Below are 14,163 nucleotides of genomic sequence, written 5' to 3' on the forward strand. Positions count from 1 at the left end.
TAATTTACAACATTAACAATGTCTACACTGTATTTCTGATCAATTTGATGTTATTTTAATGGACATAAAATCTGCTTTTTTTTTCAAAAACAAGGACATTTCTAAGTGACCCCAAACTTTTGAACTGTAGTGTACCTATATTGATATATATATATATATATATATAGAGTACCAGTCAAAAGTTTGGACACACCTACTGATTCTAGGGTATTTCTTTATTTTGTAGAACAAAAGTGAAAACATCAAAACTATTAAATAAAACATATGGAATCATGTAGTAACCAAAAAAGTGTTACACAAATCAAAATATACTGTATATTCTTCAAAGTAGCCACTCTTTGCCTTGATGACAGCTTTGCACACTCTTGGCATTGTCTCGACCAGCTTCACCTGGAATGCTTTTCCAAAAGTCTTGAAGGAGTTCCCACATATGCTGAGCGCTTTTCTTTCACTCTGCGGTCCAACTCACCCCAAACCATCTCAATTGGGTTGAGGTCAGGTGATTGTGGAAGCCAGGTCATCTGATGCAGCACTCCATCACTCTCCTTCTTGGTCAAATAGCCCTTACACAAGCTAGAGTTGTATTGGGTCATTGTCCTGTTGAAAAACATGATAGTCCCACTATGCGCAAACCAGATGGGATGTTGCTTAAGTGTGCCTTGAATTCAGTGTCATCAGCAAAGCAACCACACACCATCCCACCTCCACCTCCATGCTCCACGGTGGGAACAACACATGCGGAGATTATCCATTTACCTAATCTGCGTCGCACAAAGACACGGTGGTTGGAACCAAAAATCTCACATTTGGACTCATCAGACCAAAATACATATTTCCACCGGTCTAATGTCCATTGCTCGTGTTTCTTGGTCCAAGCAAGTCTCTTCTTTTTGTTGGTATCCTTTAGTAGTGGTTTCCTTGCAGCAATTTGACCATGAAGACCTGATTCACGCAGTCTCTTCTGAACAGTTGATGTTGAGATGTGTCTGTTACTTGAACTCTGTGAAGCATTTATTTGGGCTGCAATCTGAGGTGCAGTTAACTCTAATGAACTTGTCCTCTGCAGCAGAGGAAACTCTGGATCATTTCCTACGGTGGTCCTCATGAGAGCCAGTTTCATCATAGCGCTTGGTGGTTTTTGCGACTGCACTTGAAGAAACTTTCAAAGTTCTTAAAATTTGCCAGATTGACTGACCTTCATGTCTTAAAGTAATGATGGACTGATGTTTCTCTTTGGTTATTTGAGTTGTTCTTGCCATAATATGGAATCGGTCTTTTACCAAATAGGGCTATCTTCTGAATACCACCCCTACCTTGTCACAACACAACTGATTGGCTCAAACACATTAGGAAGGAAATAAATTCCACAAATTAACTTTTAACGGGGCACACCTGTTCATTGAAATTCCGGGTGACTACCTCATGAAGCTGGTTGAGAAAAGGCCAAGAGTGTGCAAAGCTGTCATCAAGGCAAAGGGTGGCTACTTTGAAGAATCTAATTTTAAAATATATTTGGATTTGTTTAACACTGTTTTGGTTACTACATGATTCAATGTGTTATTTCATAGTTTTGATGTCTTCACTATTATTCTAAAATATAGAAAATAGTAAAAAAAATAAAGAAAAACCCTTGAATGAGTAGGTGTGTCCAAACTTTTGCAAAAATAGATTTACAAAGAATATATATATATATATATATATATATATATATATATATATATATATATATATATATCACATTTACATACGTTTTTAGACCCTTTACTAAATACTTTGTTGAAGCACCTTTGGCAGGGATTACAGCATTGAGTCTTCTTGGTTATGACACTACAAACTTGATCTGGCTGGTTCACTCAAGGACATTTAGAGACTTGTCCCGAAGCCACTCCTGCGTTGTCTTAGCTGTATGCTTAGGGTCGTTTTTCTGTTGGAAGGTTTACCTGGCACCACACCGTCAGAGTGCCTAACTCCTCTCTGTAGGCCATCTCAACGTTACTGGTAATCAGGCCTACTACTGTTGTGTCGTCAGCGAACTTGATGGAGATGGAACTGTGTGAGGCCATGCTGTCGTGGGCATACAGGAGGGGGCTGAGGACACACCTTTGTTTGGCCCCCAGGGTGAGGATCAGTGTGGGCACCTGGCCCAGACATAGAGGAGAGCTGGGACGAGTGGAAAGCTGGGACAAAAAAATAAACGAGGCGAAAATAATTAACAGATCAATTTTCTCAGATAACACAGAAGCTAGAATGTATTGAAGTCCAGCATGTTCCTAAGTTTTGTTTTCATTCATTTGTATGATATAGCCCATTTTCACTGCACCAGTTTAAATTAGCCAGAGATAGTTTTGAGGAGATGGGATACTCCATTGGAATCGTATTAATGGCCATTGTCTACGTTGCCCATGCGTCTTCAATTGGCCACACGGTGCATTATGGCCTATTCTGGGACAAGGTGAGCTCTCCTTTAAGTAGTGAATGGGAGTCAATTGGGCGCTATCTCAAAAACCCAACATTAGCATGAATATCATGAACCAGAAGTACACTACAAATCTTTTCCGAGATTTGAGATAAATCACATGATCTCTGTGATATTCTATAGGTTTGTAAAAGTGATATTACATACTTTCAAGGACAATAGGAAGGTTTCTGAACATTTGCCACGTTCAAAACAACTGGGAACTCTGTACTCGGAAATCTTAGACTTCCGACTTTAGTGCATTCAAGACAACTGTAAACTTGGGGAAAAACAAGCTCCGACTGGGAAAAATTATTTTGAACGATCATCCAACTCGGAATTCCAAGTACGGAACTCTGGCAACTTTCTAGAGCTCCGACATTCCGAACTGACATTCACTGATGTCATGATTACATCTCATATTTCTCTGAGTTCCCAGTTGTCTTGAAAGCACCATCCTACCCTGACTTTGAGAAGGGATTGCGTGGTGATTGGTCGACAGTCTGCTGGGTGAAGCATAAAATGGTTCATGTAAGGGTTAATGTAAGAGGTAGGTGTTAGGGTTACTCACTGAGCACACACCTGGTTGAATCAATGTTGTTTCCATGTAATTTCAAAGATATTATGTTGGACAAATGTGGAATAGACGTTGAATTGACATCTGTGCCCAGTGGGTAGGGAAGGGACGTCCCAAAGCTCATTTTAGTTTTCCTGAATTCTTACGATATAGCCTATTTTGACTTTGTGCCTGTGGTAACTAGTGGAAACCCCCATGTTCCCCCACTGTCAGCCACTGGGCTTCCTCTCATCACCACATTTGGTGGTGAATGAAAATGCCAACCCAAAGCTTCATATTTATACGTGCAATGAAACATCTGTCTGTGTTAACTGTCTGTGTTAACGAGGCAACACTCCATTTAACTCCTCCTCCACATTTACTGGATTGGCTGAACAGTGCAGAAGAGACCCTCCCCTGACAGGTTTTTTTCTTATTTTCAAGACGTCTGTGCCAGGGTTTGTCACAAATCACCACAGCCACAAAGCCAAAATTGGGCTATTGTCAAATTTCATGAAAAATAAAATTGGTTTCGGTCTTAATTTAAGGTAACGGTTAGTAATAAGGTTAGCAGTGTGGTTAAGGTTAGGTTGAAAACCTGGGATGCTGGTGAGGGGAGGACGGCTCATAATAATGCGCAAATGGATACCGCTCCAGCCATTACCATGAGCCTGTCCTCCCCAATTAAGGTGCCACCAACCTCCTGTGATTTAAAATGTAATAAGAGAAATGATAGAAACAGGCGCGGTTTATGACTTTGCAGCTGTGACAACCCAACGACCTGTGCTGTTGCCAGAGGATCTTTTGTTTCTTTTACGCCTGCTAGGTTAGACCATGCACCGCCTTCACCCAATCTGGATTTGTCCAAATAATCAACGGCACAAACCCCAAACAGGAACAACTGCTGCTTGTAATCACATCATTCTGTGAGCCTTGACATGTTCTCACCGTTTCATCTGTCCATGAGTGATTGTGCAACAAAAAACATATTAGATGATTATTACAGCCTACTTGGCATTCCTTTAAACCCAACAAATATATGTGTTTTATAACAGCAGGGCAGGCTAAGTTGGCATCCCCATATAACCCAAATCAAATTGTATTTGTCACATGCGCCGTATACAACAGGCGTAGATCTTACAGTGAAATGCTTACTTACAAGCCCTTAACCAACAATACAGTTTTAAGAAAAAAAAGTGTTACAAGTATTTACTAAAATAAACTGAAATAAAATAACAAATAATTAAGGCGCAACAATAAAATAATAGTAGCAAGCCTACATACAGGGGCACCGGTTCCATGTACAGTTCTTCAGCTAGCTCCCCCTCCTCGTCCTACAGTAGTCTAAATAAAGCTGTAAACTCTCTGACCTTTCCCCCTTTGTTCTCCATGGCACAGGTAACACACATTATGTATGTCAGGGTTAGCCTAATTAGGGTTTAATCCCTGGTCCATCACAACACCTTTCCAGTTTTGGGGTAAATCACTGGGCGTGTGTCTCTGGCCAAGATAAGGGTTGTGTTTTAAATGGCACCCTATATTTTTGATTGAACCTTTTATTTAACTAGGCAAGTCAGTTAAGAACAAATACTTATTTACAATGACGGCCTTCCCCTGCCAAACCCTGACCCGGATGGCGCTAGGCCAATTGTGCGCCGCCCTATGGGAATCCCAATCACGGGATTCAGCCTGGAATCAAACCAGGGTCTGTAATGACACCTCTAGCACTGAGATGCGGTGCCTTAGACTGTTGCGCCACTCGAGAGCTATTCCCTATATTTGGCACTACATTTGACCAGGGCTCTGCACTATGTAGGGAATATGGGATCTGGTCAAAAGTAGTGCACTATGCCATTTGGGACGGGAAAAAAGGGATTGGAGCCATCCCTACAACATGCAGGTAGGTAGGCCAATAAGGCCATTTATTTAAAGACCGACATATCTAAACATAGTCAATCTGATGATAGGACACCCAGCCTTTAGCCCAGGTCAGCCGTAGCCAACTCTCCTCCTGGAAAGCTGAGCTAGCCTACTTGGTGTGCAGGTCTTTGCTCCAGACCAGTGCTAATACAACTGATTTAGCTAATCAATTGGGTTCCTCAGTGCCTTGATTAGCTGAATCATTGAATCAGGTGTGTTAAAGTAATCTCGGAACAACAGCCTTCCCACCTAGCATCTACAGACCCACATAATGCATCCCCTATGTCTTTCATAGACGGTCTAGGATTCTATAGCAACCACTTGAAAATGTAGGCCTCTCCTGACTTGAGTAGGAGTTCGATATCTGGGGCAGTAGTGTTGTTTTGATTGCTCTGCACAAAGACAGGGCCGACTGGTTAGGTAATGTATTGTGCTTTCTGTTTCTGTTGAAATAAAACATGCCTGATGTGACTACAGACTTCACAGACATGTTGAATCAGAGATAGTAGTATCTAGGCTACATTAAATACAGAAAAACAAGGCAATTATTTCCCAACGAGTTTTGTTATTGAACATGTTTTCATAACACAGGAATGGAAATTCAGATTCACATTTCACGGGCAGCAGTATATCTGTCCTCATTGATCCAAAACGAACACCACATCAATTCAATGCTTGTATGTATGCCGTAATAAGGGAATTAGAATCCTCCTAGGGGTTCAGTGTATCTGTCTGTCTATGGGACTAATGTACTAACATACTCAAATCAGTGGAGGCTGTTGGGAGGAGCTATAGGAGGACGGGCTCATTGTAATGGCTAGAATGGAATCAATGGAACGGTATCGAACACAAACAAATGGAAACCACGTTTGACTCCATTCCATTAATGCCATTCCACCCATTAGTGCCCTCCTGTATCTCATCCCACCAGCCTCCTCTGACTCACACCTTATCTTACACAACAAAGGCTTGCCTGCAGTACTAGCTCACCCCATGTTCTATAAGGTTTCAATTTCTTCGTCTGTCACCACCAATGAGCAATCTCACGTTACTGCATGTTTTAGTAGTTACATAGCACAGACCTAGTCATGCACTATGTAAATTATCCCAGTAATTGAATGGGCAAATCCCCATTTCAGCAGCAGTGCCTTCTTTAGGGTACAGGGCACTGTGTTGCCAAAAGGTTTGTGATTTACCCACTAAATTGTTGGGAGCATTTACATAGTGTGAGACTATTTCTATACAGTTTACTCTGGCTCAGTCAGCACCATCTACTAAAATGTTTGGGTGTGTACCAGCTCATGCTGTTCACTAGGCTAGGGGAAACTTCATCCCGGAGCGTGTCTATGTCACAACACACTAACCTCTGTCTCTCTCCAGCCAAACAGTGACAGAGACTAGGGTAGTGTAGCACACCTCTGACTGAGACATTAGCTCACATTGCTACAAGTATATAAGCTTACATAGCAAGCTGCTACACAAAGCTTCACAGACTAAACCCTTTGTCTAACAAAGACTGTTGCAGTATCACTGACATTTAATCACATTAGGTTATGACATGTGAATAGAGTTCAGGTTTGATCATAGTGCAAGATCTTTTCAGCATTCTTAGACTACATAGTGTAATGCAGTGATTCAGCTCCTAAACATGTTGTTTGTTCGTTCACACACGGACTCATCTAAGGTATGAAATATAACTAAGTAGAAAAGTGGTTTCTAGCCAGGAATCAGTTTTAAGACAACCTGAAAGGAATCAGCAGGACCCACTAGTGGTATAATACAACCAGTCTTAGATTAAAACTAAAAAAAGGGTGGTAGGCCTAATTGTCTAATACCATGATAGTGAAAATCAATCATATAAAATAGAATTACTCAATTATGTTACAGGACTTGGAAGTTGCTTTATTAACTTATCAAATTATGAATTTTAAAGAGCATCCAAACGTTAATGATAGCCCAAAACAATTCTGAACAAGGAAGGTGTTTATATTGTCCATGACACTTCATAGTCCATGAAAAATACTATAAAACTGCACAGCATATGTGATCAGAACTAGATTAAGCATACGGCACAATTAAACAGACCAATAACAGCAATAAAACAAACATACCAAAACAAGAGAAACCTATATTCAGCAAGGTGAATCATTTTGATTCTGAACATTACATATAGAAATATAATGAAGAGGACTCAATTCACAACAGACAATCTGTTTTACAGAACACATTTCTATCTGAACGTTCTTCATCATTACAGCCTTCTATAGAGACCCCAGGCCTAAATACAAAACTCAGGCAATCTCGTCGATAATACTACACATTGCTGCATCCTTGTCCCATACTCTATCCTTCTTAGCAGCACCACCCATGCTTTTGTCCTGTTGTGGCCCAACAGCCATACAGCTAGCCCCAGCCTCCTCCACTTCCATGGGCTCAGTCTTTAGCCTGACGGCCAACCCCAACGCTCCACCACCCCTCGCCCCATCCCCTACCCCACTCGAGGCCTCAGTCTGCAGCAGGTCATCGGGCAGGGAGGCCAGGCATCCCTGGATCATCTCCATGACCCTCTCCAGATGTTTCTGGAACCTCTCTGCAGTCTCCAGGCGCTGTCTCTTCTGCACTTCCATCATCACCCTCAAGGTCTCTCTGGCCTGGTGCGGACGGTACTCATTGATCAGATGGTGCATGTGGACAAACAATAGCTTCAGGTCCTCCAGCTTCTCCTCTCTCTTTATACTGCCAGGGCTCTTGATCAGGATGTCCAGGAGATCCAGGAAATTCACCAGGATGGACATGTTGAGCTTCTTGAGCTCCCGTTTGTGGTGAAACTGCATGGGGTGGAGCCGCTCGATGCCCTGGCTCTCCAGCGGTCGGATGATCAGGTCGTCACACTGGAACTGGTTGCCGAACATCATGTAGGTGTCTCGGATGGGAGGAGGGGGTTTGGGGGCGAGCCCCTTGCGGATGTTCTCCTCAGTGTACTCCTTGATGTACTGCATGGGAGGGGGAGGTAGGGCACTCACCTGCTGTGGTTCACCCATGGTGGAGGCCTGGATAGAGGAAGATGGGATGACATTTATTATAGCCTCCCACATTACTTCATCTTCCCACTTTGCCTTTATAGATGTCTTGTCATTGATAACAAATAAGCTGGGGAAAGAACCTGATGGCTATCATCCTGCTGATTTACAAAGAACATGGCTTACCTCTCTATATAGACTGTATTATCAAAGATATTTATGACTAGGACAATTTATAGGGTTCCCCTATTAATCTGGTAATAGTAGCTAGCTAGTAGCTAGCTTTGTGAGATACCCACCTTCTAGACGCTCATGCGTGACTACCTGGCTAGCTAATTAGCGTAGCTAGAAGTGTGTAGGCCAGCTGGACTACGTTGTCTAAAGGTAACCTGCTGAGCAAGGGGGACTAATGCGCTAGTTACAAGCCTACAAACGGATTGTGAACAATCTAGCTAGCTACAGTATTTTCAGTTGATTCAGTATCTAGCGAGCTAACGTTAGCTAGCTAACATGCGAGCTTGGTAGACTTGGAAGTCATTTCACAACAAGGAATGATACAAAGGCAAAACATACCTTTCTATCGCGTCATCAATTACTGCATTTAATATAGACTGAATTCGCCACCACAACTAACGTTATAGCTTTTCACAAGAAATGTGTTTGCACGACTTCGCTTCTCGTTTCCCTTTCATGCCCCTGTCATCCCATCCCATTGGTTGGATTTTTGTTTGACATGATTTGTTAGCAGTGCGGATTGGCCAGTTTCTCGTCAGTAATGCACGATTTGATTGGTTTTCACAGACTGGCCGCTTCATTTGATGTATTTTGGCAAGTTTCTTTAAGTGTTTCATCCAACACACTTGTACAATGTAAAGGTTTGTAACAAAGTGGCGTAAGAGAGGTCGAAAGTGCGATGTTCAATCTGACATAAATGAATGTCTCATTGTGATGTTCAACATACAGGTAGGTAACTGCCATAATAAAGGAAACACCAACATAAAGTGTCTTAATGGTCCAATGCAGCTGTTTATTTAAGTGATAATGTCCGATAAGCAGATGTTTGTAGGATTTACTGGCATGGGTGTTTGTCTCCGGCCGGCAAACCCTGACAATATATCCTCTAAACACCGGCTTCGAGGGCATTATCACTTTTACACAACGGGTTACCAACATATTCAAATAATGATTTACATATTTTAATTAAACACGCTATTTTATAAATGTATTCATACAATTTCATCTTTCCACAATATTTAGTCCCGAAACAAATCTAGGGTTTCTACCGACTGGTCGTTCGTTCTATCGCCTGAGAATCAAACCTGTCGTTACGTCTTTTTTTTCGGTATATATGTGTAACTGTATAACTTTAGACCGTCCCCTCGCCCATTCCCGGGCGCGAACCAGGGACCCTTTGCACACATCAATAACAGTCACCCACGAAGCATCGTTACCCATCGCTCCACAAAAGCCGCGACCCTTGCAGAGCAACTGACTTGCCTAGTAAAATGTAAAAAAAATACAAATTAAACAGTGCCATCCGTTTTGTCACCAAAGCCCCATTCACTACCCACCATTGCGACCTGTACGCTCTCGTTGGTTGGCCCTCGCTTCATACTCGTCGCCAAATCCACTGGTTACAGGTTATCTTCAAGTCTCTGCTAGGTAAAGCCCCGCCTTATCTCAGCTCACTGGTCACCATAGCAGCACCCACTCATACCACACGCTCCAGCAGATATATCTCACTGGTCACCCCCAAAGCCAATTCCTCATTTGTTCGTCTTTCCTTCCAGTTCTCTGCTGCAACCGACTGGAACGAATTGTAAAAATCTCTGAAGCTGGAGACTCACATCTCCCTCACCAGCTTTAAGCACTAGCTGTCAGAGCAGCTTACAGATCACTGCACCTGTACATAGCCCATCTGTAAACAGCCCATCTATCTACCTACCTCATCCCCATACTGGTATTTATTTATTTATTTTGCTCCTTTGCACCCCAGTATCTCTCTACCTGCACATTCATCTTCTGCCAATCTACCATTCCAGTGTTTAATTGCTATATTGTAATTACTTCGCCACCATGGCCTATTTATTTCCTTAACTTACCTCATTTGCACTCACTGTATATAGACTTTTTGTTTTCTTTTGTTCTACTGTATTATTGACTGTATGTTTTGTTTATTCCATGTGTAACTCTGTGTTGTTGTATGTGTCAAATTGCTACGCTTTATCTTGGCCAGGTCACAGTTGCAAATGAGAACTTGTTCTCAACTAGCCTACCTGGTTAAATAAAGGTGAAATAAAAAAAATAAACAACACCAAACAATACATAAATTGCACTATAACAGTGACAAACTGTCACACCCTGGTCAAAGTATTTTGTGTTTATCTTTATTTATTTGGTCAGGCCAGGGTGTGGCATGGGTTTTTGTATGTGGTGTGTATTTATGGGGATTGTAGCTAGTGGGGTGTTCTAGCTAAGTCTATGGCTGTCTGAAGTGGTTCTCAATCAGAGGCAGGTGTTTATCGTTGTCTCTGATTGGGAACCATATTTAGGCAGCCATATTCTTTGAGTTTGTCGTGGGTGATTGTCCTTTGTGTTCCTGTCTATGTGTTTTTCACCAGATAGGCTGTTTTAGGTTTTCGTTACGTTCATCACGTTCTTTATTTTGTAGTGTTTGCATTGATTCGTGTTTTACGTTTGTTCATTAAAACATGGATCGCAATCTACACGCTGCATTTTGGTCCGACTCTCCTTCTCATCAAGAAAACCGTTACAGAATCACCCACCACAAACGGACCAAGCAGCGTGTCAACAGGCAGCAACAGCAGCGTAAAGAGGAATGGACATGGGAGGACGTTTTAGATGGCAAGGGCTGTTACACTTGGGAGGAGATACTGGCTGGAAGAGATCGCCTCCCATGGGAACAGGTGGAGGCACTTAGGAGAGCAGAGGCAGCCGGAGAGAGGAGCCGGCGATATGAGGGAACACGGCTGGCAAGGAAGCCCGAGAGGCAGCCCCAAAAATTTCTTGGGGGGGGGCTAACAGGGAGTATGGCTAAGCCAGGTAGGAGACCTGGGCAGACTCCCTGTGCTTACCGGGGGGCTAGAGAGACCGGACAGGCACCGTGTTATGCAGTGGTGCGCACGGTGTCTCCAGTGCGGGTGCATAGCCCGGTGCGGTATATTCCAGCTCCGCGTGTCGGCCGGGCTAGATTGAGCGTCGAGCCTAATGCCATGAAGCCGGCTCTACGCAGCTGGTCCCCAGTGCGTCTCCTTGGGCCGGCTTACATGGCACCAGCCTTGCGCTCGGTGTCTCCGGTTCGCCTGCATAGCCCAGTGCGGGCTATTCCACCTCGCCGCACTGGCAGGGCGACCGTGAGCATTCAACCAGGTAAGGTTGGGCAGGCTCGGTGCTCAAGACCTCCAGTGCGCCTGCACGGTCCAGTTTTTCCAGTACCACCTCCACACCCCAGCCCTCCGGTAGCAGCTCCCCGCACTAGGCTTCCTGTGCGTGTCCTCGGCCCAGTACCACCAGTGCCAGCACCACGCATCAGGCCTACAGTGCGCCTCGCCTGTTTAGCGCTGTCGGAGCCCTCCTCCTCTCCAGCGCTGTCGGAGTCTCCCGCCTGTTTAGCGCTGTTAGAGCCTTCCTTCTCTACAGCGCTGCCGGAGTCTCCCGCCTGTTCAGAACTGCCAGTTAGCATAGAGCTGCCAGTTAGCATAGAGCTGCCAGTTAGCATAGAGCTGCCAGTTAGCATAGAGCTGCCAGTTAGCTTAGAGCTGCCAGTTAGCAGGGAGCTGCCAGTCTGCAAGGAGCTGCCAGTCTGCATAGAGCTGCCAGTCTGCATGGAGCTGCCTGTCTGCAAGGAGCCGCCAGAGCTGCCTGTCTGCAGGATGCCGCCAAAGCTGCCAGTCTGCAAGGAGCCGCCAGAGCTGCCAGTTAGCAAGGAGCCGCCAGAGCTGCCAGTTAGCATGGAGCAGCCAGGGCCGCCAGTCAGCATGGAGCAGCCAGGGCCGCCAGTCAGCATGGAGCAGCCAGGGCCGCCAGTCAGCATGGAGCAGCCAGTCAGCATGGAGCAGCCAGTCAGCATGGAGCAGCCAGAGCAGCCAGTCAGCATGGAGCAGCCAGTCAGCATGGAGCAGCCAGTCAGCATGGAGCAGCCAGTCAGCATGGAGCAGCCAGAGCTACCAGTCATCATGGAGCAGCCAGTCAGCATGGAGCTGCCAGTCGACCAGACTCTTCCAGAGCTGCCAGTCGACCAGACTCTTCCAGAGCTGCCAGTCGACCAGACTCTTCCAGATCTGCCAGTCGACCAGACTCTTCCAGATCTGCCAGTCGACCAGACTCTTCCAGATCTGCCAGTCGACCAGACTCTTCCAGATCTGCCAGTCGACCAGACTCTTCCAGATCTGCCAGTCGACCAGACTCTTCCAGATCTGCCAGTCGACCAGACTCTTCCAGATCTGCCAGTCGACCAGACTCTTCCAGATCTGCCAGTCGACCAGACTCTTCCAGATCTGCCAGTCGACCAGACTCTTCCAGATCTGCCAGTCGACCAGACTCTTCCAGATCTGCCAGTCGACCAGACTCTTCCAGATCTGCCAGTCGACCAGACTCTTCCAGATCTGCCAGTCGACCAGACTCTTCCAGATCTGCCAGTCGACCAGACTCTTCCAGATCTGCCAGTCAGCCAGGATCTGCCGAAACCACCAGCCAGCCAGGTAGATTCATCTCACTCCTGAGCTTCCCCTCAGTCCCGAGCTGCCTCAGTCCCGAGCTGCCCCTCAGTCCCGATCTGCTCCTCAGTCCAGTGGGGTTCTGGGTGAGGACTACTAGGCCATGGTCGGCGGCGAGGGTGGACTATCCAGGGACGCGAGGAGAAGGGACTAAGACATTGATTGAGTGGGGTCCACGTCCCGCGCCGGAGCCGCCACCATGGACAGACGCCCACCCGGACCCTCCCTATTGTTTTGAGGTGCGTTCGGGAGTCCGCACCTTAGGGGGGGGGTTCTGTCACACCCTGGTCAAAGTATTTTGTGTTTATCTTTATTTATTTGGTCAGGCCAGGGTGTGGCATGGGTTTTTGTATGTGGTGTGTATTTATGGGGATTGTAGCTAGTGGGGTGTTCTAGCTAAGTCTATGGCTGTCTGAAGTGGTTCTCAATCAGAGGCAGGTGTTTATCGTTGTCTCTGATTGGGAACCATATTTAGGCAGCCATATTCTTTGAGTTTGTCGTGGGTGATTGTCCTTTGTGTTCCTGTCTATGTGTTTTTCACCAGATAGGCTGTTTTAGGTTTTCGTTACGTTCATCACGTTCTTTATTTTGTAGTGTTTGCATTGATTCGTGTTTTACGTTTGTTCATTAAAACATGGATCGCAATCTACACGCTGCATTTTGGTCCGACTCTCCTTCTCATCAAGAAAACCGTTACACAAACGGTGCCCACAAACTGTTAGGTCCTGCGTAAAAGCTTTTTTTTCCAGCACCATGGAGTGAATCCTTACCACTGCTACACTTCACTATCAGCAAAGCCTTGTCTGGCAGCGATTCAGCCTCATTTACTGTCTTTAAAAAAAAACATAGCTGATATGGCTGACTTGCTTAGACAAATGTGCTTTCTATTGACAATTGAGATGTACAAACTATGGCATAAGGGGATGATGAACAGATAAGAAGCATTCCGTAATTTTGATTAAGACATTAATGAGTGAGCTAGGACAGACGTAGTCAATATAACTATTTGTTCAGCACTTTTGAAATGTACAGCGACAGAATTCAGAACATGGGCGTTCTTACAATATTCTCCCTGTAAACCAAGTCAGAACCTTAGGACAAATAAAGGGGGCATATAAGCAGACAATGAAAGCTCTTACAATATTTAATGATTACATTTCTTTAAAACAGGCTATAGGCTACATGTGCACCACCAAATCAGAAAAGTAGGCTAAGTTATGAGGGGGAAAGGGACCAAATTATTATGGTGAGGCACATGGGCTACTAACAGCTTACTAAACAACATACATTTTCTGGATTTATGGAGCTTTCAAGACAATTGGGAATTCGTTTTAAAAAAACAAGGTTGAATCATGACGTCAGTGATCTTCAGGTTGGAGCTTGAGAAAGAGGCCAGAGATCCTGACTTGGAAATCCTGGATGACTGTTCAAAATGTATTTTCCCTGTCAGAGCTCATTTTTTTTCCCTGTTCCCAG

At 44.7% G+C, this 14,163-nt stretch overlaps 1 protein-coding gene across 1 annotated transcript; it reads right to left on the bottom strand.

Annotated features, from left to right (window-relative positions):
• Positions 1 to 6,807: 6,807 nt before the first annotated feature.
• Positions 6,808 to 8,686, bottom strand: med7 (mediator complex subunit 7). The gene is made up of 2 exons (XM_021561671.3): positions 8,525 to 8,686; positions 6,808 to 7,981 (listed from the first exon to the last, which is right to left on the bottom strand). The coding sequence occupies exon 2, from the start codon at positions 7,970 to 7,972 to the stop codon at positions 7,223 to 7,225; it is 750 nt and encodes a 249-aa protein (XP_021417346.2). The 5' UTR covers positions 7,973 to 7,981; positions 8,525 to 8,686; the 3' UTR covers positions 6,808 to 7,222.
• Between the last annotated feature and the right edge of the window lie 5,477 nt (positions 8,687 to 14,163).

Source organism: Oncorhynchus mykiss, chromosome 14 (genome assembly GCF_057628025.1).
Source record: "Oncorhynchus mykiss isolate SJ-2025 chromosome 14, ASM5762802v1, whole genome shotgun sequence".
Taxonomy (NCBI): domain Eukaryota; kingdom Metazoa; phylum Chordata; class Actinopteri; order Salmoniformes; family Salmonidae; genus Oncorhynchus; species Oncorhynchus mykiss.